The 22,239-nt window shown below is 36.3% G+C and overlaps 1 protein-coding gene and 1 pseudogene across 1 annotated transcript; both read right to left on the reverse strand.

The window, feature by feature from the left end:
* Positions 1-3,902: 3,902 nt before the first annotated feature.
* Positions 3,903-4,685, reverse strand: LOC106799103 (uncharacterized mitochondrial protein AtMg00810-like). The gene has a single exon (XM_014777068.1). It carries the CDS (start codon positions 4,683-4,685, stop codon positions 3,903-3,905), a length of 783 nt encoding a protein of 260 aa, XP_014632554.1.
* Positions 4,686-18,021: 13,336 nt separating this feature from the next.
* On the reverse strand, positions 18,022-18,613 carry LOC102668695 (G-type lectin S-receptor-like serine/threonine-protein kinase At4g27290; annotated as a pseudogene).
* Between the last annotated feature and the right edge of the window lie 3,626 nt (positions 18,614-22,239).

Here is a 22,239-nt window from a genome sequence, read left to right on the forward strand (position 1 = left end):
TTTGGTGGTGTAGGGCACTGGAGAGGTGGTGGGTTTTGGTGATGGCTTTTCAGGTTGAGGCATCAGCTTAATAGGACGAAAGGTACGTGATTGAGACATTTTTTTAAAATTAAAGGACCTGATTTGAGTTTTTTAAAGTATCAAGACCTAATTGAACACTTTAATATAATTAGAGGACTTACTTTTTTTTTGGACGACAAAAGCATATATTACTAAAGAGAAATACAAAAGAAGAAGCAAGGGCAAAACCTCCTTCCCAGTTCTGAAAACATAAAGCTCCTGAACAAATTAAGTACCAAAAATGAAGCTTCAAACAGAATCCATGATACATTCCATAGGATATGAGCACCAGTTATGGAATGATAAACTAGATGAGCACAGTCCCTTGTACTTAAAGTAAAATATGTTTGTGATTTCTAAAAAATACTCAAATTTTGATGTTTGCTTCTTAATATTTTTTTTTTTGTTATTGTTCTTTGATAAAACAAAATTTTTATCTTTAGTCCTTGACACTATTTTTTAGCATCCGATAAATTAGTGAATTTACACTTTGTTATCTGATATTTTTTTTTTCATTTTTTATTAGTCCCTTTAAAAACGATCGATAACAAATAATTTTTTTATCACGAAACAAATACAAAATTCGTTAATTTATCTCGAATTAAAAAAAGTGTTAAAGATAAAAAATAAAATTAATATTTTATTATCTTCTCGATGCAAAAAAAAATTATCAGAAAACAAACACAAAATTAAGATATTTATTAAAAATGAAAGACATATTTTAGCCTAAATTAAATCCACCATAATCTTTCAACATGAAAAAAAACAGCACTATTAAGATCAGCAACAACACTGTTTTTGAATATTGCACCATTCTTCTGCAGCCAAATAACCCAGCAAGTAACATGCCATATCAAATATTTCCATCTGGGCATCTTCTTCCCCAGTAAAAAGCCATGCTGAGTGAAATGTTGTTGTATCAGATTGTGTTGCACTAAACTAACTCCCCACCATTGATACACTGCATTCCATACACGAATTGAGAACTAACATTGCACAAACAAGAGATTTACGCCTTCCAAACCACAATTACATTACAGGACCAAATTGAGTATTAAGTCTGCTACTTCAAATCTATTTGAAAAGAAAATCTACTAACTAATAATGTGGCACTTCAAGGAAAAATGCTTAGGCCTTTTTGCTAACATACATATTTATATTACCTTTATAATAGTGATGTGTAATTTTTATGTATCTATTTTACATATTTTAAAACCATTTCGCAAACAATTAACGTTATAGTAATGTGTACAAAATCATTGGTTCCACAACATTAATAAAAAAAATTCTGATCATGGCTGATAAGGTTATATTAGGGGTAATCCAAAATTGAAATCAAAAGGCACTAGGAGTGATAAGACAAATGAAATGCATAAACACATATATGTATTTATGTATATATATAAAATAAATAATTACTAAAATTGATGAGTTTATTAGTATTCAAATAAGTATCACACTAATGGTGTAACTTCTTAATGTACACAAATACTTATTATTTTAATATGAGCATGTTAACAACTTATAATTAGATATTATCATAAAATATACTAAAAACATTACAACTTGCTAACGTATCCATAGTAACGTATATGTTGGTGAATCCCTTCAAAAAATATTACTTGTGCCCTCTTAAGATTATAAATATGGAATATTTTAGTTTTTAGATTTGAAAGATGAAAGAAATAAAAATTTTCCGTTTATTATATTCATAAATATCTCTAGTAGCCTTGATCGATTATATTTCTTTTTTTTGGATCAAGATTTTAGTACATGACTTGGTCAAAAATATATTTCTTAATAGACTTTATTATGTAACCCACGTACATTTAATATCCACGACAACTATACTCCCTCTAAACCTAAATATAAGTAAAATTAATTAACTTTTATGTTAATTAATATCATTTAATTTTAGTATTTACCTTTAAGAAATAAACTTTTTTTAAGTGTCTATTTGATATAAGAATAAAAATAATCATTCAAAATAGAATCTCAATTAATTGAATGGTATTTTTGAAATAATATTATTAAGTACGATGAAAGTAGTTTAAATTTGTATATATTTGAGTAAAAAAAAAATTGTTGCTTAAATTTAGGTCAGAAAGAAGTACTGGTCAATAATTCATTTTGGTTACATGTCAACTACCATAGCAGCCACGGCAAGCGCCCCTTTTGACTTATTGCACGATTGGTCCATTCTTTGGCATTAATTATTGTTGTGAAAATTGTCAAAAGATTGTAAAAAGAATGACCCAATAGGAAAAATTAATGGAGTTACCATACTTTTATTATTACTGTGAATTAATTGAATGGCACTGTATGGTTTTCTACAAGAAAAATATATTTACCATTTTCCAAAGTAATTCTAATTAACCAGTTGCAAATAAATAAACTTGGAAAATGAAAATCTTTCTTCAAAACAATTTTACAAACATAATTGTGTTTCAGAATTTTGAGATCGATTTCCAAATAATTCATCCATAAGTTCCATTGACCTTTTATGAATCAGAGTCTCCATGCCTGAAAATGAAATCAAATTCACAAAGCAACCAGTTCATTTTCCATATTAAAAACTATGAAACAATGTTCATCATTTCATGGGCCAAAGTGTTATTATCCACATGTAATAATTGATTGTTTTAGATCATGGTGTAGGTCACAAAACCCCTTCATCTTCCTCCCACTAATTATCTCCAACACAATCATACCAAAGCTATAAACAACAGGTTTGACTGAAAAAGATCCATGTACAAAATATTCAGGAGGCATATAACCACTGCATAGCAAAACAAGAGAGTGAAAAGCTAAGGTGACCCTTGCTTCGAGTGTTTATTATCTGTTTTTATTTTTTATTTTCTTTTTCTGAGAATATTTGTTGTTTTTAAATTTTTATAATTTAGAAAATATGTATCAAGAAAAAATACTCTATGGTTTCATCATGTTTTCATTTCTTCAGAAAAAATGAAAACACTGATTTATTGTTTTTAGTTTTGGACATGTTTTTGAAAATATTTTAAGAGAAAATATTTTCTAAATTTTAAGTAACATATTTGCATTCTTATTTTCTGTTTTTTTTTTTAATGAAAACAGAAAACACTCAAACTACCTATGCAAAACTGGAAAAGGAAAGGGAAAAAAACAAGTACAGGAAAACTAACTATGGTCACACTATTCTAATTGTATTTGTTTCTGTTGGTAGTTGGTTAGATGATAGTTGATAGTTGGTAGTTTTAGAGAATTGTTTTAGAAAGAAGGTCATGTCATTGATTTTTTGGATTGTCAATTACAACAAACCAATTGCCTATTTATAGGCTCAAGTCACCAACCTCTCAATGGTGGTGAATATTTCTACATTACTTTAGGTCTTTCTAGAGTTTTCATGATAGATTAGTATCATGATAGTTCTAGATTCTTCTATCTTATACATACATTTATAGTTCTAGATTGTTCTACCATATCCATACACATTATAGTTCTAGATTGTTCTACCATATTCATTCACACTATAGTTCTAGGATATTCTACTATTTTCATACATATTATATTTAAGAATATTCTAGAAATTTGTAGCAATTTCAACACTCCTTCTTGATGCAAATTTCTGTGACTCCGAGCATAGCTCGTAATTCTTCAAATCTTGGTCTCAGCAGAGCCTTCGTGAATATGTCTGCAATTTGATCTTCTGTTGTGTAGTAGTCGAGTTTGATCTCTTTAGTTGCTTCAACTTCTCTGATAAAGTGATACTTGATTGCTATGTGTTTTGTTCTGCTGTGATGAACTAGATTCTTCACCATTGCAATTGCTGATTTGTTGTCGCAGTTGATTTTAGTAGGCTCATCTTATTTTTCTCCCGTGTCTTCAAGTATCCTACGAAGCCATATAGCTTGACTCGTTGCTTCAACAGCTGCCACGTACTCTGCTTCTGCTGTTGATTGTGCTACTGTAGCTTGCTTCTTCAACGCCCAAGAGAACATTCCCGATCCTAGTGAGAAAGCATAGCCAGAGGTACTCTTCATGTCATCTCTCGAACCTGCCCAATCACTGTCGGTGTAGCCAAGTAGTTCTGGGTTGGTTTCGGTAGTATACCATATACCGAACTCTTTTGTTCCTTGTAGATACCTCAAAATTCTTTTTCCTGCTCCAAAGTGTATTGGACTTGGGCTTTGCATGAATCTTGATAGAAGACTTGTAGCATACATTATGTCAGGCCGTGTAGCTGTCAAATATAGGAGGCTTCCAATTAGACTTCGGTATTTGGATGCATCAGCTTCTGGTGCTCCATCATTCTTCTGTAGTTTCTCATTTGTTATGAGTGGAGTAGCAACAGGTTTGCAATCATACATCTTGAATTTCTTAAGTAAGCCTTTTGTGTATTTATTTTGCGAGATGAATATCCCTTCATTTCTCTGACTTACCTCTATGCCGAGGAAGTAACTCATCAAACCAACGTCGGTCATCTCAAAGGTCTTCATCATGTCTTCTTTAAACTCCATCATCATCTTAGTATTGTTTCTCGTGTAGATAAGATCATCTACATATAGAGAGAGTAAGAGAGTGTACTGCCCTTGAGACTTGATGTAAAGTGTAGGCTCACTCTTGCTCCTCTTGAATCCTCGATCCATGAAATACTGATCGATTCTGCTATACCATGCTCGAGGTGCTTGCTTCAAACCGTAGAGTACTTTTCTTAGTCTTAACACTTTGTTTTCTTTGTCTTCAGACACGAATCCTTGTGGCTACTCCACATAGATCTCTTCTTCAAGTACGCCGTTAAGGAAGGTGGATTTGACATCTAGTTGATGGATACTCCATCCTTTTTATGACGCAAGAGCTATTAGAGCTCTTATGGTATCAAGACGAGCTACTGATAAAATGTCTCATTGTAGTCAATTCTGGGTTGCTGTGAGTAACCCTTAGCTACTAGCCTCACCTTGTGTTTTTGTATGGTGTCATCAGAGTTGAGCTTTGTCTTATAGACCCACTTAACCCCAATGATATCTTTTCCGAGGGGACGATTTACTAACTCCCATGTGTTTTTTTTCTCGATCATCTGTATCTCTTCTTCCATTGCCTTGACCCATACTTCCTGCTTTGACGCTTCTTCAAAGCTTCCAGGTTCAAGTATGGCCAAGTTACAGGTTTCATATGTCCACCAAAGATCTTACTCGTCTTGGAGTAGACTCTGGTGATGATAGTTCTTGATCTTGTTGTTGTGGTGGAGGTGAAGGTGGTTCACCTGGGTCTTCTTCCTCAGCTTCTTCTTGAGATAGTTGAGCGGGTATAAGAACGTTCTTCTCCACCTTTTCTTCATCCCAATTCCAAGAAGCGTACTCATCAACTTCAACATCTCGACTGATGACGAGTTTCTTAGTTTGCAAGTTGTAGACACGGTAGCCGTTAGAGATATTGCTATACCCAAGGAAGATACCTCGTATAGTCTTGTCTTCAAGCTTGTGCCTCTTCACGTCTGAATATGAATGTAGCATATAGATCCAAAAACCCTTAGGTGCTTTGCTGATGGCTTCTTCCCGTTCCAAGCTTCAATTGGAGTCTTGTCTTTTACAAACTTAGTTGGACATCTGTTGAGTATGTAAACAGCAGTGTAGACTGCTTCAGCCCAGAATGTGTTAGGTAGTCCCTTCTCCTTGAGCATCGATTTAGCCATCTCCATAACTGTGCGATTCTTTCTCTCGGACACTCCATTTTGTTGAGGAGAATATGCGACTGTAAGTTGTCACTCAATGCCTTCATCCTCACAAAATCTTTCAAACTCGCGAGAGGTGTACTCTTTGCCGCGATCACTTCTTAGTACTTTTATCCGTTTTCCACTTTGATTTTCAACAAGGTCCTTGAACTTTTTGAATACTCCAAAGACTTATGATTTTTCTTTTAGAAAATATACCCATGTCATTCTAGAGAAGTCATCAATGAAGAGTATGAAGTACTTGTTGTTCTCATGTGATGGCGTCCTCATTGGTCCACAAACGTCCGTATGTATCAGCTCCAATAGATCTTTCGCTCTCCATGCTCCGCTTGTTGAGAAAGGAAATCGGTGTTGCTTACCAAGGAGACATCCTTCACACACTTCATTGTTCTCCTTTATGCTTAGAAGATCTCTCATCATGTTCTTCTCATGTAACAACTTCAAGGCATGTGTGTTGAAGTGGCCAAATCTTCGATGCCATAGCCATGAATCATCAACTTGTACCTTCATGACAATGTTTGTTGCATATTTTAAATTTAGAGGGAAGCTTTTATTGCTCTTATTCATCTTTACTTGGGCTATCTCAGACCTTTTATTTTTGTTGTCTAAGATTTTGCATACACCTCCTTCAAAGTGAAGTGTGTAGCCTTTCTCCATCATTTGGCCAATGCTTAGAAGATTTTCTTTTAGGCTGGGAACTAGTAAGACATCATGGATGAGTCGCGTACCTTTATATGTCTCCACCATGACAGTGCCTTTGCCTTTTGATTCAACCACACTTCCATTTCCCAGTCGAACTTTGACTTTGACAGACTCATCAATACTTTTGAAAATAGTCTCATCCTTGGCCATGTGATTGCTACATCCACTATCCAAGTACCATTTTCCTCCATTTTCTTTTATTGAGTCTTGAGTGGCGTAGAACGTACATTGTTCTTGATCATGCTCCTCTGCGATATTGGCTTGATGCCTATTTTTGTTGCGACAATTTTTCTCTACGTGCCCGAACTTCTTGCAATGGTTGCATTGTGGCATATTACGGAACCAACATTTTTTCTCTGCGTGGCCTTGTCTTTTGCATATATTGCATGGAGGATTTTTATCTATTTTGTTCTTAAGGAAATTCCTAGAACCTTCTCTTCTTTTGGAAGTTTCTCCATAATTTTTCTTTCCTCCATTTTCTTTGTTTTGGGGATGAAATTTAAACTTTGACTGGAAGGCATTTTCAATTGTATCTTCTTTATGCCTATACAGTCTTTGCTCATATGCTTCAAGAGAGCCCACAAGTTCTATCTCTGATAGAGTGAACATATCTTTGGTTTCCTCAATCGTTATCACGATTGGGTCAAACTTTTGGGGCATAGTAATTAGAATTTTCTCAACAATTTTCTTGTCAAGAATATATTCCCCAAAAGCTCTCATTTGATTAACTATTTCTTTAACTTTAGCTAGAATAGTAATCTTTAACTGTCTCAGACTCCTTCATCTTCAATAGTTCAAAATCTCTTCTTAGAGATTGAAGTTTAACGGCACGTACCTTAACACTTCCTTGAAACTCCTCCTGCAATGTGTTCCACGCTTCTTTGACAGTCTTAGCTCCCATAATTCTTGGGAAAATTGGATCAGTCACCGCTTGTTGCAAGGTGAACAACGCCTTTGAATTTTTCTGTTTATTTTTCTTCAACTCTTTTTCTTGAGATGCATTAAGAACTGAAGTATCCGCGGGAATGGTGAAGCCTTCTTCTATTATGTCCCATAAATCTTGAGATGAAAAATATGTTTCCATTTTAACACGTCAAAAATCATAATTTTCACCATTGAAGATAAGGACAGAAATAGTTGACGATTGAGTAGTGTTATCCATAGCTTAGAAAAAAATATTATTAGAGTGGGTTAATAGTACAAAGAAAATTTTTGAAGTAGTTGGGAGGATTTTGGAATGGTAGGTAGGTAAGATAACTACGCCCGGCGGCACCCACCGGGCAGAATATGGCTCTGATACCACGGTTGGTAGTTGATTAGATGATAGTTTTAGAGAATTGTTTTAGAAAGAAGACTATATCATTGATTTCTTGGATTGTCAATTACAACATACCAATTGTCTATTTATAGGCTCAAGTCACCAACCTCTCAATGGTGGTGAATGTTTCTACATTACTTTAGGTCTTTCTAGAGTTTTCATGATAGATTAGTATCATGATAGTTCTAGATTCTTATATCTTATACATACACTTATAGTTCTAGATTGTTCTACCATATTCATACACATTATAGTTCTAGATTATTCTACCATATTCATTCACACTATAGTTCTAGGATATTCTACTATTTTCATACATATTATATTTAAGAATATTCTAGAAATTTGTAGCAATTTCAACAGCTTCATCTTAATCTAGCTCAAATGTTTTTGCAATACTGAAATCTGATATTTTTGGGTTCATTTTACCATCAAGAAAAACATTATTGGTCTTGAGATCCTTGTGGGTGATCTTTAGTTTAGAGTCTTGATGAAGATAGAGAATTTCTCATGCCATTCCACCAATAATTTCAAGTCCCTTAGTCCATCCTAATATTGTACGTCTTGTTGAATCTGACAAAAATTTACTTCTATTTTAGCATGATAACTATTTTATACAAATAAAAAGATGGAACCTAGTCCAGAAATATTAAAAAGCTTTTTGACAGCAATCTCTTTCCCATTTGGTAATATGCCCTAACAATGATTTTTGAAACAGTGCAATTATTTTGATTAAAGATGATCAGTGCTAAGGTTTGAATTTAATTTTCTTACCATGTACACTGGTCAAAAACCACCTTGTCCTAATTTTTTACTTTCTAAAAAATGACTTGTGGCATTAGAGATGGTTGAAAAACAAAATGGTTGTAAATCAATGTCGCCATCCTTCTCACGCCCTTGTCCTTCCAGTCTTATATGTTTTTGTATTGTCCAAAATTATTAACAGATCTCATGCAATAAAAAAATATATTTTTTTTATTTATTTTTAACAAGAATAACAATTTATAAATGAAGATTAGTCACTTTCACATTCCACTAATTAATGACCTGTTAAATAAATAAAAATATAGCCTGCAAAGGATGATTCAGAGTAGACCTTTAGGTGCATGGTGACACTGTTTATATTATCACATGAACAACACTTAGGCGCTTCATGTGTTAGTGCGGGTCGTTAATGGTCTCCTCAAACTGAGGGCTCCTTTTTATTTCATCAGATTAAATATTTTTTATTCATATATGTATATACTTTATTTTAATTAGTATTAAATATAGTGAAATATTTATAAAAAATATCAAAATAATATTTTGATCAACAATTTTTTTTTTACTTTTTCTAAATATTTTTTTAAAATAATATTATTTTTATCCTTATGTTTCCTATGGAATTTAATTTGCCAGAAAATTTGCAGTCTTTTCCTAAGATTTATTACAATATTACCTGCGAAATTATATTCACAACAAAATTCGTATGAAAACAAAAAATACTCCTATATTTGATACAGTTGCAGCAAAATCTGCAAGAGATTACTGTAAATAAATTTTGCAGGATAATTCACAGGAATTTCCTGCAGATTTATTTTCGTAGAAAAACTCACAATTTTCCTACGGTATTTACTGCAGGAAAATAAAACATTTCTAGCTAATAGAGGTGAAAATCTTCAAGGTAAGATGGCAAGGGACGCCTAGTGGACAGTTTGGATGGGGGTAAAATGATCAATCAGATGGAAGCATAGGAACGATATATATTGTTTAAGGAGAAAATTTGTGACCTGGAGACAGTAGTGGTCTAGTGGATCTGTTCAAAAACTGAGCATGGAGTTGGCTGAAAGGGAAAGTAAAAGGGTTTCTAGGATCTTTATATGAATGGACAATGAAACCACTGGAATGCACGAAACAGCTGAGGTGAATAAATTATGCTAGAAGAATGGGCTAATGAGAATACAACAGAAAGCATATGGATTTGAGGGGAACGAAAAACTGCCTTATTTGGTGGCACAAATTCTGATCTTTATCAAGTTGACACGTTGGGTTGCAAACTTATAAGGTAATAATTCCAGGGATAATTATAAAGATATATACTGTTGGGTGGATACGTAGTTATGTCAAATCTGGTAGTGATATAAGCATTGCCATATCCTAACAAACATTAAAGAATAAAAAATATCCTACTTTCTTTTTATTGTTAACAGGGTGTGATGATGTATTACAGGAAGATAGGTTTTAATCAAAGCAGTGGCACAATCAATTCCTTCCTATGCCATGAGCTGTTTCATGTTGCCTAAGTCTTTATTATTTGGCCATGTATAAAAATTCTGACATGCAAGCATAGACCAGTTTGAGGTCAACAGTGAGGTCAAAAGACCTTTTCCATATTCCTGTGGTCCCAAAGAACATGAATTTTGTTTGGAGAGCTAGCAGAAACATTATTCCTATTAGACAAAATCTGAAAAGAAATGGAATCACTGATGAAGATGTGTGTCCTTGTTGTGGAGATAATTCGGAGACCATTCATCATGCTCTTCTTAGATGTGATCACAGGCAAGGTGAATTTGGTTTGCATCTTGGCTATCTATTAGAATTGATCCCTCTGTCTCAAATTTCTCTGACTGGATTAACTCTTGCATAATGTCCAAAGAAGAGTAGAGGCAACAAACTACATTTTCTGTCTCCTATGGGCCATTTGGCAAAGAAGAACATATGGGTTTTTGAGAACAAAAAGCAAATTTTGCGGCAAACTCTGGCAGTAGCAGACTCTATGTATTACCAGGCCAACACAAGCACTGGTCACAATCACACTCTCAAGAGGTAAACTGGATTCCGCTTCCAAATCATTGCATAAAAGGAAACTTTGATGCGTCTTTGAAAGATAAAAGTGGTACAGGTTTTGGGTGATTTTATAGAGATAATTTGGGGAATGTTTTGGCTGCTGCTACTGATTTTTGTCCCCCACATTTTTCTCCAATTCTTTTTTTAAACAGACAACCTTTTTCAATCAATGCTAGAAGTTTTTTTTACTATGCATCAGAGACATTCTTTTTTTACTTAGAAACAGAACAAACACATTTTATGAGGATTAAAACGAACAAAAATTACAAGATCAAAAATGAAAAAAATTAAATTACAGGGACAACCTTCGGATCTATAAGGCTTTGAATCAAATTGATAATGCCCCTCCTCAAAATTATTTTCAATCAATGTGACAAGATTGCATATCCAACCAATCAAGTTTCTCTGTTTGTGAGCTGAGTTTCAGTAAGAGAATGGGTATCATGCATGAGAGCTGATAGATTAGCAAATTTAGCTATATATCTCCTTTAATGAAATGTTTTGGATGGAGGACTATCCCCACCAAATTGCTTCTTATATATTAGCTGATTTAAATAACATTCATTCATCTGGAATATAACAAAGGTTTTACATTAAAAAAAATTTGCTATCTCACTCAATTTAAATTATCTAATTTCTTGAAAATACTCATTTTATTATCAACCACATTACTTGATGACATGTTTGGTCTATCTTCTGGTCTTTGTTCTATGCCTAACAAACCAATATGAATATTTCTTATTCTTTCAGATGGACAAGCTCAATTATCGACTAATTAAGTCATCCATAAGTTCTCATGGCCTTTTTTCCATCAAGAGTCTCCATGCCTGAAAATGATGTGGAAGCCACAAATCAGAGTTCATTTCCATATTAAAATGCTAAACCATTAATATTAATCGTTTTATGGACTTGTTACTATCCCGATATAGATTGCTAACTTTTTTAGACATACATGCCCAAGAAGATTTAGGAGATGGTGTGGGTCATAAAATGCCCTAATCTTCTTCCCACTTATTATCTCTAGTACAATCACACCAAAGCCGAAAACATCAAATTTGACTGAGAAAGATCCATGTACAGCATATTCAGGAGGCATATAACTGTTAGATATTAATTAGAAAAATAATAATAAGTTTTATGAGCTTTAAATTGTGGAAGATGAAAGTTGTAGTTGTAAGTTACAAAGTCTTGAATAAGCAATTATGTGAGCATTCAGTATTCTTGAATAAGCAAATTATGTGAGTGGTCACTCTATTCTAGTATAAATAGGGGATCATACTCTTGTATTTTGTGTGGCAAATGAAATAAAATCTTCTTCTTCTTCCAACAAAGTGGTATCAGAGCTTGAGTTCTAGAATGTTGAGAGAGAAACACTTTGTGAGTTGAGAGATGGCAAGCAATGGCTTCAGTATGTTTCAATTCCCTCGTCTTACCAAAGAGAATTATGATAATTGGTGTCGTCACATGAAAGCCTTGTTAGGTTCTCAAGATGCATGGGAGATTGTAGATAAAGGTTATACTCAACCTCAAAATGAGGCTATTTTGTCACCAAATGAGAAGGAGACTTTGTTGAAGTCGAAGAAGAAGGATCAACAAGCACTTACTTTCATTCATCAAGGTTTGGATGAAGCTATGTTCGAGTTGGTATCAAATGCAACCACATCCAAAGAAGCATGGGAGATTTTGAAAACCTCCTTTGAAGGTGTTGATAAGGTAAAAAAAGGTGCGCCTACAAACTCTACGTAGAGAGTTTGAATCATTGCATATGAAGGAATCCGAATCTATCTCAGATTTTGGCAACAAGGTATTGACTATTGTGAACCAAATGAAGCGTTATGGAGAAAATATGGAAGATGTTCGTGTGGTGGAAAAGATTCTTCGCTCCTTAATCGCTAAATTTGATTATGTGGTTTGTGCTATTGAAGAGTCTAAGGATTTAGACTCAATGACCATAGAACAATTGATGGGTTCTCTTCAAGCCTATGAAGAAAGTTTCAATAGAAGACATGATGAGCCATTGGAGCAAGTCCTCAAAGCCAAAGCTTCTTTGAAAGAAAATGGAGGAGAAAGTAGTCAAAAAGCACGTGGACGTGGAAGAGGACGTGGTCGTGGACGTGGTCATGGCCAAGGAAGAGGAGGAAGAGGAGATCATGATAATTTTGACAATAATGAATGGAGGAGCCATCAATCCACTAGAAGTCATGGAAGAGGAAGAGGTAGAAATAATTATGAAAAAGCATATGAAAGGAGGTATGATAAATCTAATGTTGAATGTTTTAATTGTCATAAATATGGCCATTACTCTTGGGAGTGTAGAACAAATGTTGAAGAGAAGGTCAATCTTGTTGATGATAAAGAAGATAAAGAAGTTGAAGAGCCAACACTACTACTATCACTTAATAATGGTGAGAAGGAAGACAAATGCTTATGGTATCTTGACAATGGAGCAAGCAATCACATGTGTGGATGCAAAGAGAAATTTGTGGAACTTGATGAGAAGGTGAAAGGAAATGTTTCTTTTGGAGATTCTTCCAAGGTGCAAATCCAAGGAAAATGTACCATTTTAATTTCTTTAAAAGATGGTGCTCACAAATTAATCACGGATGTTTACTATGTTCCTAAACTAAAAAGCAATATTTTGAGTTTGGGACAACTTGTTGAAAAGGGGTATGAAATTCATATGAAAGATTGTTGTTTATGGCTTCGAGATCAAAATTCTAATTTGATTGCCAAGGTGTTTATGTCAAGAAATAGAATGTTCACTTTGAACATTAAAACCAATGAAGCAAAATGTTTGAAGGCTAGCATAAAAGATGAATCATGGTGTTGGCATATGAGATTTGGGCACTTGAATTTTGGAGTACTAAAATCCTTAGGAGAGGAGAAGATGGTGAAAGGGATGCCTCACATCAACCATCCTAATCAATTGTGTGAAGCATGTCTCCTTGGAAAGCATGCAAGAAGGAGTTTTCCAAAAGAAGCTAATTCAAGAGCAAAGGAGCCTCTCCAACTTGTTTACACTGATGTGTGTGGCCCAATCAATCCTCCTTCATGTGGTAACAATAAATATTTCTTGCTTTTTATTGATGATTATAGTAGAAAGACTTGGGTTTATTTTCTAAAGCAAAAATCTGAGGCATTTGTAGTTTTTAAAAATTTTAAAGCTCTTGTGGAAAAGGAGAGTGGTTATGTAATCAAAGCTCTAAGATCCGACAGAGGTGGCGAATTCACAAAGAATTTAATGAATTTTGTGAAAAATATGGGATTCGTCGCCCTCTAACGGTTCCTAGATCTCAACAACAAAATGGGGTAGCGGAGAGAAAAAATAGAACTATTCTTAATATGACTAGATGTATGTTGAAGGCTAAAAATATGCCAAAGGAATTTTGGGCCGAAGCTGTTGCATGTGCTGTTTATTTGTCCAATCGCTCCCCAACAAAGAATGTTAATGATCAAACACCACAAGAAGCATGGATTGGAGTGAAGCCAATAGTTGATCACTTTAGAGTATTTGGGAGCATTGCATATGCTCATGTACCCGACCAAGGAAGATTCAAGCTTGATTATCGGAGTGAGAAACATGTGTTCATTGGCTATGATGCAAGCTCAAAAGGCTACAAATTGTACAATCCAAACAATGGAAAGACAATTGTGAGCCGAGATGTCGAGTTCTATGAAGAAGGCACATGGAATTGGGAGGAGAAAGAAGACACTTATAATTTTTTCCCGTACTTTGAAGAAATAGATGAAGAAGCCTTGACTCCAAATGATTCAACTCCAGCACTTTCACCAACTCCTTCAACCAATGAAGCCTCATCATCTTCCGAAGGGAGTTCAAGTGAAAGGCCAAGAAGAATGAGAAATATTCAAGAATTATATGATGAAACTGAAGTTATAAATGATTTGTTTTGTCTTTTTGTTGATAGTGAACCCTTAAACTTTGATGAAACAATGAAAGACAAAAGGTGGAGACAAGCCATGGAAGAAGAAATCAAAGCCATTGAGAAGAACAACACTTGGGAGTTATCAAGTCTTCCCAAAGGTCATGAAGCAATTGGAGTCAAATGGGTGTTCAAAATCAAGAAGAATGCAAAAGGAGAGGTTGAGAGACACAAAGCAAGACTTGTAGCTCAAGGCTACAAGCAACAATATGGAGTTGATTATGATGAAGTGTTTGCACCGGTTGCCCGCATGGAGACCATTCGTCTTCTTATTTCCTTGGCAGCTCAAATGAAGTGGAGAATTTTTCAGCTTGATGTAAAATTGGCATTTCTAAATGGCTATCTTGAAGAAGATGTCTATGTTGAACAACCAATGGGTTTTGTCATCGAAGGTCAAGAAGGAAAAGTCTTGAAATTGAACAAGGCGTTGTATGGTCTAAAGCAAGCACCGAGGGCATGGAATACTCGCATTGACAAGTACTTCCAAGACAATGGGTTTGTTCGTTGTCAAAATGAGTATGCTCTTTATGTTAAAACTTTTAATAATGGTGATGTCTTATTTATTTGTCTTTATGTGGATGACCTTATCTTTACCGGCAATAACCCAAATTTGTTTGAAGACTTCAAGGAATCCATGTCTCGTGAATTTGATATGACAGATATGGGACTCATGTCATATTACTTGGGAATGGAAGTGAAGCAAACGGAGAATGGTATCTTTGTCTCACAAGGAAGCTACACAAAAGAAGTGTTGAAGAAATTTAATATGCTTGATTGCAATCCCGTGAACACACCTATGGAAGGTGGCTTGAAGTTATCAAAGTTTGATGAAGGAGAGAAGGTAGACTCCACGGTCTTCAAGAGTCTTGTGGGGAGTTTAAGGTATCTAACCAATACAAGGCCCGATATTCTATATGCGGTGGGAGTTGTGTGTCACTTTACGGAGGCTCCTACCTCTCCTCATCTAAAAACCACAAAAAGAATTCTTCGTTACTTGAAAGGTACAATTGATTTTGGATTGTTTTATTCTCCCTCCAATAACTATAAGCTTGTGGGATTTTGTGATAGTGATTTTGCCGGAGATGTTGATGATAGAAAAAGTACTACCGGATTTGTATTTTTTATGGGTGATTGTATTTTTACATGGAGTTCTAAGAAGCAAGGCATTGTGACACTTTCTACTTGTGAAGCCGAGTATGTAGCTGCAACTTCTTGCACATGTCATGCCATTTGGCTAAGAAGATTGTTGGAGGAACTTTAGTTATTGCAAAAGGAAAATACAAAGATCTATGTTGATAATAGATCTGCACAAGAACTTGTCAAGAATCCGGTGTTCCATGAACGAAGTAAGCATATAGATACAAGGTATCATTTCATTAGAGAGTGCATTACCAAGAAAGAAGTAGAATTGACTCATGTGAAAAGTCAAGATCAAGTTGCGGATATTTTCACCAAGCCTCTCAAATTTAAAGATTTTCGAAGATTGCAAGCAAGACTTGGTGTGCAGAAGAATTTTTCCAATTAAGGGAGGATGTTAGATATTAATTAGAAAAATAATAATAAGTTTTATGAGCCTTAAATTATGGAAGATGAAAGTTGTAAAGTTGTAAGTTACAAAGTCTTGAATAAACAATTATGTGAGCATTCAGTATTTTTGAATAAGCAAATTATGTGAGTGGTCACTCTATTCTAGTATAAATAGGGGATCATACTCTTGTACGTATTTTGTATGGCAAATGAAATAAAATCTTCTTCTTCTTCCAACAATAACCACTGCAAAACAAAACAAGAGTCTACAATCAAACTATAAAAGTAGCTACGAAAAGGGAAGAAGAAAAACAAGTGTAGAAAAACTTACTATGTTCCTATTACTCTATTTGTATTGGTTTCATCTTGATCTAATCCAAATGTCCTAGCCATACCAAAATATGATATTTTTGGGTTCATATTACTATCAAGAAGAACATTGCTCGTTTTGAGATCCCTATGAATGATCTTCAGTCTAGAGTCTTGACAAAGATGGAGAAGTCCTCGAGCAATTCCACCAATAATTTTAAATTGCTTAGCCCAACCTAATAATGTACGTAGCTACTTCTAAATTCACTTCTAAATTAACTTGACAGCTATTTCATAGAAATTTTTGTTTTCTAAAAAAAGGATTAGAATGTGACAAAGCTCCAACCAAATATAAAGTAATCCAAGCTTCCTTTCTGCATGAATTCATATATCAACAACTTCTCATCTTGATGGACAGAACAACCAATAAGCTTTACGAGATTGTGATTTCAAAACTTTTGCAACCAACATGACTTCATTTTTTAACTAATCCAAACCTTGTCCAGATGTTTCAGAAAGCTTTTTGACTGCAATCTGTTGCCCATTTGGTAATATGCCGTGATAATGATTTTTGAAAGATTGAGATTATTTTGATGAAGAATGAGGGCATAGATTAAATTTAATTTCTGTACCTTGTACACGGATCCAAAGCCTCCTTGTCCTAATTTTTCACTTTGCGAAAAAGTCATTTGTGGTTTTAGAAATGAATGAAAAACCAAATATTTGTAAATCTATGTCATCCTTCTCACTCCTGTCCTTCGAGTATTTTGTTACTGAGTGCTCAAAATTATTAGAAGAAGTTATGCAATAAAAGAATATAAATAGAAGAGATTATCTTGGTCATCTGTAACAGTAATTAGAATTTAAATAGAAATGAAGATTAGTTACTTTCATGTTCCACTAATAATCTATTTAAATTAATATAGATAAAATTGTTAGTATTTAATTAATTATTGTAACTTTACCAGCATTGTTCCTCCTATTTCTGTAGATAAAATAAGAACTCAGCAACAGAGCCCCACAAATTGCAGCAATGGTAGAAGCAACAATCGTTGGTGTATTCTCCTCGTGCCTATCTACAGGTTCTTGACGGTTGGAACTTGGAACGATTAAAAAAAATCTAAAATTAGAGTGATCGTAGACTATAGTTGATGGGAAGACCTTGTCCACCAGTTTCAAATTGTCTCATGTCAATGAGATCTCCAAACCACATGACACAACCACTAACTGTGCCTCTTATGTCAGAATTAGTATAGGTCATACAAGAACAATTAGTCAAACACTTTACTCTGCATTCCTCTAGACCAATGCTCTCATCCACCCAAGTATATGTTGTATCTGGAACTTTCAGGCCTTCAAATTTTACAAACCCATCTTTGTCTACGTCGTTGCAACTTAACTGTGTATTGCGGACACATCCTTGACTCCAGTCAGATGAAGCCAATGCTTGTGGTGACTTTGGACTAAACCCTATCAAACATTGGCACACTTGTGTTTCTGTAATCATGCAATTCCCATAGGCTCCACAGAGACCATAAGAGTCACAAAACTCTTTCAGTAGAATCTATGTGTTGTCCAACTTTGATCACCCTCCCACCATACATAGCGATAAACTATACCATTTTGGTTTACTACAGTTTTTTTATGACAAAATTATTTAGAAGGCTAAACGTCAAGTAAATCTCATCTTTACTGCTTACAAAATTGTAGCCAAAAATGTTGTTATTCTGTAGATAATGTAATCCACTGAAATATAGGCCATTCCAAGGTCCAAACGGCTATACCTTTTTTGTTCCTTTTGTTACATGAAGCTCAGGATAGTTATAGAGTTCTCAAACCCAATAAACGTCTCCAGGATATGGATCATCTGGACTCTTCCAAGAAGTTAGTTTCCATGAACGCTTCTGGGTTTGTTTCTCCCTCATTTCTTATGACAAGATTGCCACTGTCCAAGAGCTCCACCACCGGATTCTGTGCTTGTTTGCGAGAGTTGTTGGTGTATCAAACCACAGAACCATTTTGTGTGATAACAAGATTACCTGTGGTGTTGATTGTTAAGATGCCTGAGGAATCATTGATGGGGTTGGCCCTATTAGCAGCCCAAACCACTGACTGAAATGGGATGTTCTTGTACCAAATTCCCAAGCAACGTTTCTGGGAACTACCTGGGCTGAAAAACCCAAGTTCAAATTTTCCACCTTTCGACACCAAACTATGTCCCATTTAATCCAGCATACCTTTTTTCTCAACAAGGCCATTCCATAGAAATCTCTGCTGAATTCCTATTAACTATATTCAGCACCTCCTTCAAGGCTTTGAAGAAGGAGAAGAAGAAGAGGGGCAGGATGCCGGGAACAGAATTTATAAGTGTAATGTGACCCCCCATTGAAAGGTTCCTACCTTTCCAGGAAGCTAATCTCGAGTCAAACACTTTAATTATCGGCTTCCATGTTTCATATCTACAAGGATTTGCCCCAATTGGAATTATCTTTAAACCAGAGACCATTTTGAAGCTGCGTAGAATCACCTTTAGGGCCCAAGAGTTATCATGCGATGCTTCTCCTATGGCCAGGCAGTTATCAGCATACTGTAATATAGAGAAAAGAATGTCTTGGCTGCATGAAAGGCCTCTGAATATTAGGAAAAGAAAAGGGGACTGAGGGTCCCCTTGTATGCCACAAAAGATGCTGTTGTTGCCCGGGGTAGCTTTGCATTAGAGAAAAACTCTTGAACAGCATCAAACAAATCCACTTCAATAGTTTCCTAGCAGGACTTGAAAATTTCCAAAGAAAAGCCATCGGGGGCAGGACTTTTGGCCCCATCACAGCTCCACACCGCTGCAACAACTGCAAGACCAAGCCTCCTGACATCTTCCTGTGCTACCTCAAAAGATAAGCCATAAAAATTGTTTGATCCATGTTGTACCTTGTTGATCTTCGCCACCGGTGCGTTCTTCTTCTTCTATGAAGTAGCATTTACATAAGTTACGTTGGGTCGAACTCTGTTTCTGATGTCTTTCTGGTGAAGCGATGAGTGGCCTACTTTTTGCAAACCCACTGAGACTATCTTCTTCTTTTATTACGGCTAATTCATCCTTGTCTCATACTTCTGACCTCTGGCAAGCCTAGGGAGATTTACCATCAACCTTTTCTCCACAAAGAACTGCTTTTCAAGAGTAAGGCATAGGATGCAAATGTTAGGGAAAAAGCTAAGGCTGGGCTTCGAGGGCCAGCTACCTCCAGAATAACGAGGGAGAAAAGGAAACAAAGGTAATTGTGGGCAAAATTATTCATATTCATTGCTTGTTATTTACAATCCTATATATAGCATTCCTGATAACAGAATTGATGCCATTCGTACAAGGAATATTACGAAAGATTGCGAAATATCAAATTGGATCAAATTGGTTATGTTGTGTCTGAAGGAACGAGACAGGCATTCCCCAAGCAAGATTTTCCTAACTCTACATTTGCCCAAACTGCCCTCTGACTCAAGCGTAATCTCGAAGGTACGAAGGCCTCATAATCTTTCTCTTAGATTTTTCCTCTTTTTGCACCCCTGTATTACTGCTTGTAGCTGATGTCTCCTTCTTACTTGTTTCTGCTGGTCTATCATCCCTTGGCCCTTGCAGAACCACCTTGTCCTCAAGGTGGTAGTCTTCACGCAATTGGTTCCAATCTTCCCAGGTTGTCTCATCAGGGGATAACCCCGTCCACTGAACCAGGACCTGCCATGTATTAACGTCTACCGGAGAGCGTCTATAATCCAGGATAGCTAAAGGAGTAACCATGGGTTGATCTCCCACGAATTGCTGTGGTAAAGGCGATGTGTCAACCTGCTCCGGTGACCTGTGAAATGGTTTAAGACAAGAACAGTGGAACACTGAATGAATTTTTTCCTCTGCCGGTAGCTGGAGACGGTAAGCAACTTCTCCGACCCGTTCTATAACCTGGAATGGCCCATAATATCGTTTGGCTAATTTCCCAGAACTCGTCAGAGAACCCTTCGCCGATGTTTGACGTCGTGGTCTCAATCTAAGCAACACCCAATCACCTGGGTTGTAGTGAATTTCTCTGCACTTATTATCCGCATACTTCTTCATCTGCTCTTGAGCTTTGACAAGCTTCTTTCGAATTTCTTGGAAAGTGTGGTCCCTGTCTATGAGAATTTCGTCCACCGCATCGATTTTTGAAGTTCCGGCAATGTACTCCGAAAAATTGAATGGTTTGCGGCCATAAGTTATCTCATATGGTGAAGTACCAGTGCTAGCAGTCCACGATGGATTGTGGGACCACTCCACCCATGGCAGCAATTTCCCCCAAGTTCCCGGCCGCCGGTGTACGAACGCACGAAGATATTGCTCAATTACCCTATTCAACACCTCTGTTTGGCCATCACTTTGAGGGTGATAAGCCGAACTCATCCTTAATAATGTCCCACTTAGCTAAAAGAGTTCTTGCCAAAAATTGCTTATAAACAACGGGTCTTGATCAGAAACCAAACTTTGTGGTAATCCATGGAGCTTGACCACAATGTTGATGAACAACAGAGCCACCGTGTGCGCTGTGTGTGCTGAAGGAAGCGTGCCTAAGTGAATTCCTTTAGAAAACCTGTCCACCACTACGAGAATGACCGTATGACCATGATACGCTGGGAGTCCGATAATGAAATCTAATGAGAGGTCTTCCCATGGCTTGCTCGGAGCTGGTAATGGACATAGTAGTCCTGCTGCCCTCTATGTCTCATATTTAGTAACTTGACATTCTACACAATTAGTCACAAATTTCGTGACATCATCTCGGATCCCTGGCCAATAGAAGTTCTCAGTTAATCGGGCTAATGTCTTGACAATTCCCGCATGACCCCCAGTCGGTATTGCATGGAACTCAGTGAGGAGGACAGGGATAATCGGAAGGTCTCAGGTCAACCATATACGACCTTTATGAATGATGAGGTCTCGTGTTACTGAGAATTTAGGATTAGTGGAGGGTGATTCGCGAATGTCCTGAAGCTTCTGCTGGTACCCACTGTGATTAGTCAATTGACAGCGCAAGTCTTCTATGAAAGTCAAAGAAGGGACTGAAAGTATCATGAGTTTGGTGGCGAATTGTTCCGGCAACCGTGAGAGAGCGTCAGCCACCTGATTGTTCAAACCAGACCGATAGTGGATGACATAGTCATATCCCAGCAAACGTGCGAGATAGACATGTTGTTCCAGCGTTTGGATGGCCTGCGTCAATAACTCCTTAAGGCTTTGATGATCGGTGAGGATTGTGAAGCGTTGACCAAGCAAGTATTGTCGCCATTTCTTCACTGCAGTGGTTATGGCGCAGAGTTCCCATACATATGTCGAAGCATGTAGCAGCTTAGGGGAAAAGGGTTTACTAAAGAAGGCTATCGGTCTTCCCCGTTGCGACAAAATGGCGCCCATACCGACACCAGACGCGTCAGTCTCCACCGTGAAAGGCTGAGTAAAGTCTGGAAGGATAAGAACAGGGGCGGTGGATAAAGCTTCCTTCAGATGAGTAAAAGCGGTCTAGATTTGGTCCGTCCACACCAAAGGATCCTTAGTGGTTGCCTTTACCAGAGGGTCAGCGATAGTGGCATAGCTTCTGATAAACCGGTGATAAAATCCGGCGAGGCCAAGGAAGCTTCGTAAAGCTCTGGTTGATTGAGGAATAGGCCACTGACGAATTGTCTCCACTTTAGAAGCAACAGGTTCCACCCCTCTTATCGAGACCACATGGCCAAGATACTCAACTTCAGGCTGCGCAAAGAAGCATTTAGAAAACTTCAAAACAAATTGGTGTTCAAGCAATACCTGAAATGTCGTTTGTAGGTGAGAGAGA

The sequence above is a fragment of the Glycine max genome, chromosome 6, assembly GCF_000004515.6.
Source record: "Glycine max cultivar Williams 82 chromosome 6, Glycine_max_v4.0, whole genome shotgun sequence".
Lineage (NCBI taxonomy): Eukaryota > Viridiplantae > Streptophyta > Magnoliopsida > Fabales > Fabaceae > Glycine > Glycine max.

Excerpts from the sequence above, each read along its gene's own strand:
- LOC106799103 (XM_014777068.1), bottom strand. The coding sequence starts at position 4,685 with ATGGATCGAGGATTCAAGAGGAGCAAGAGTGAGCCTACACTTTACATC.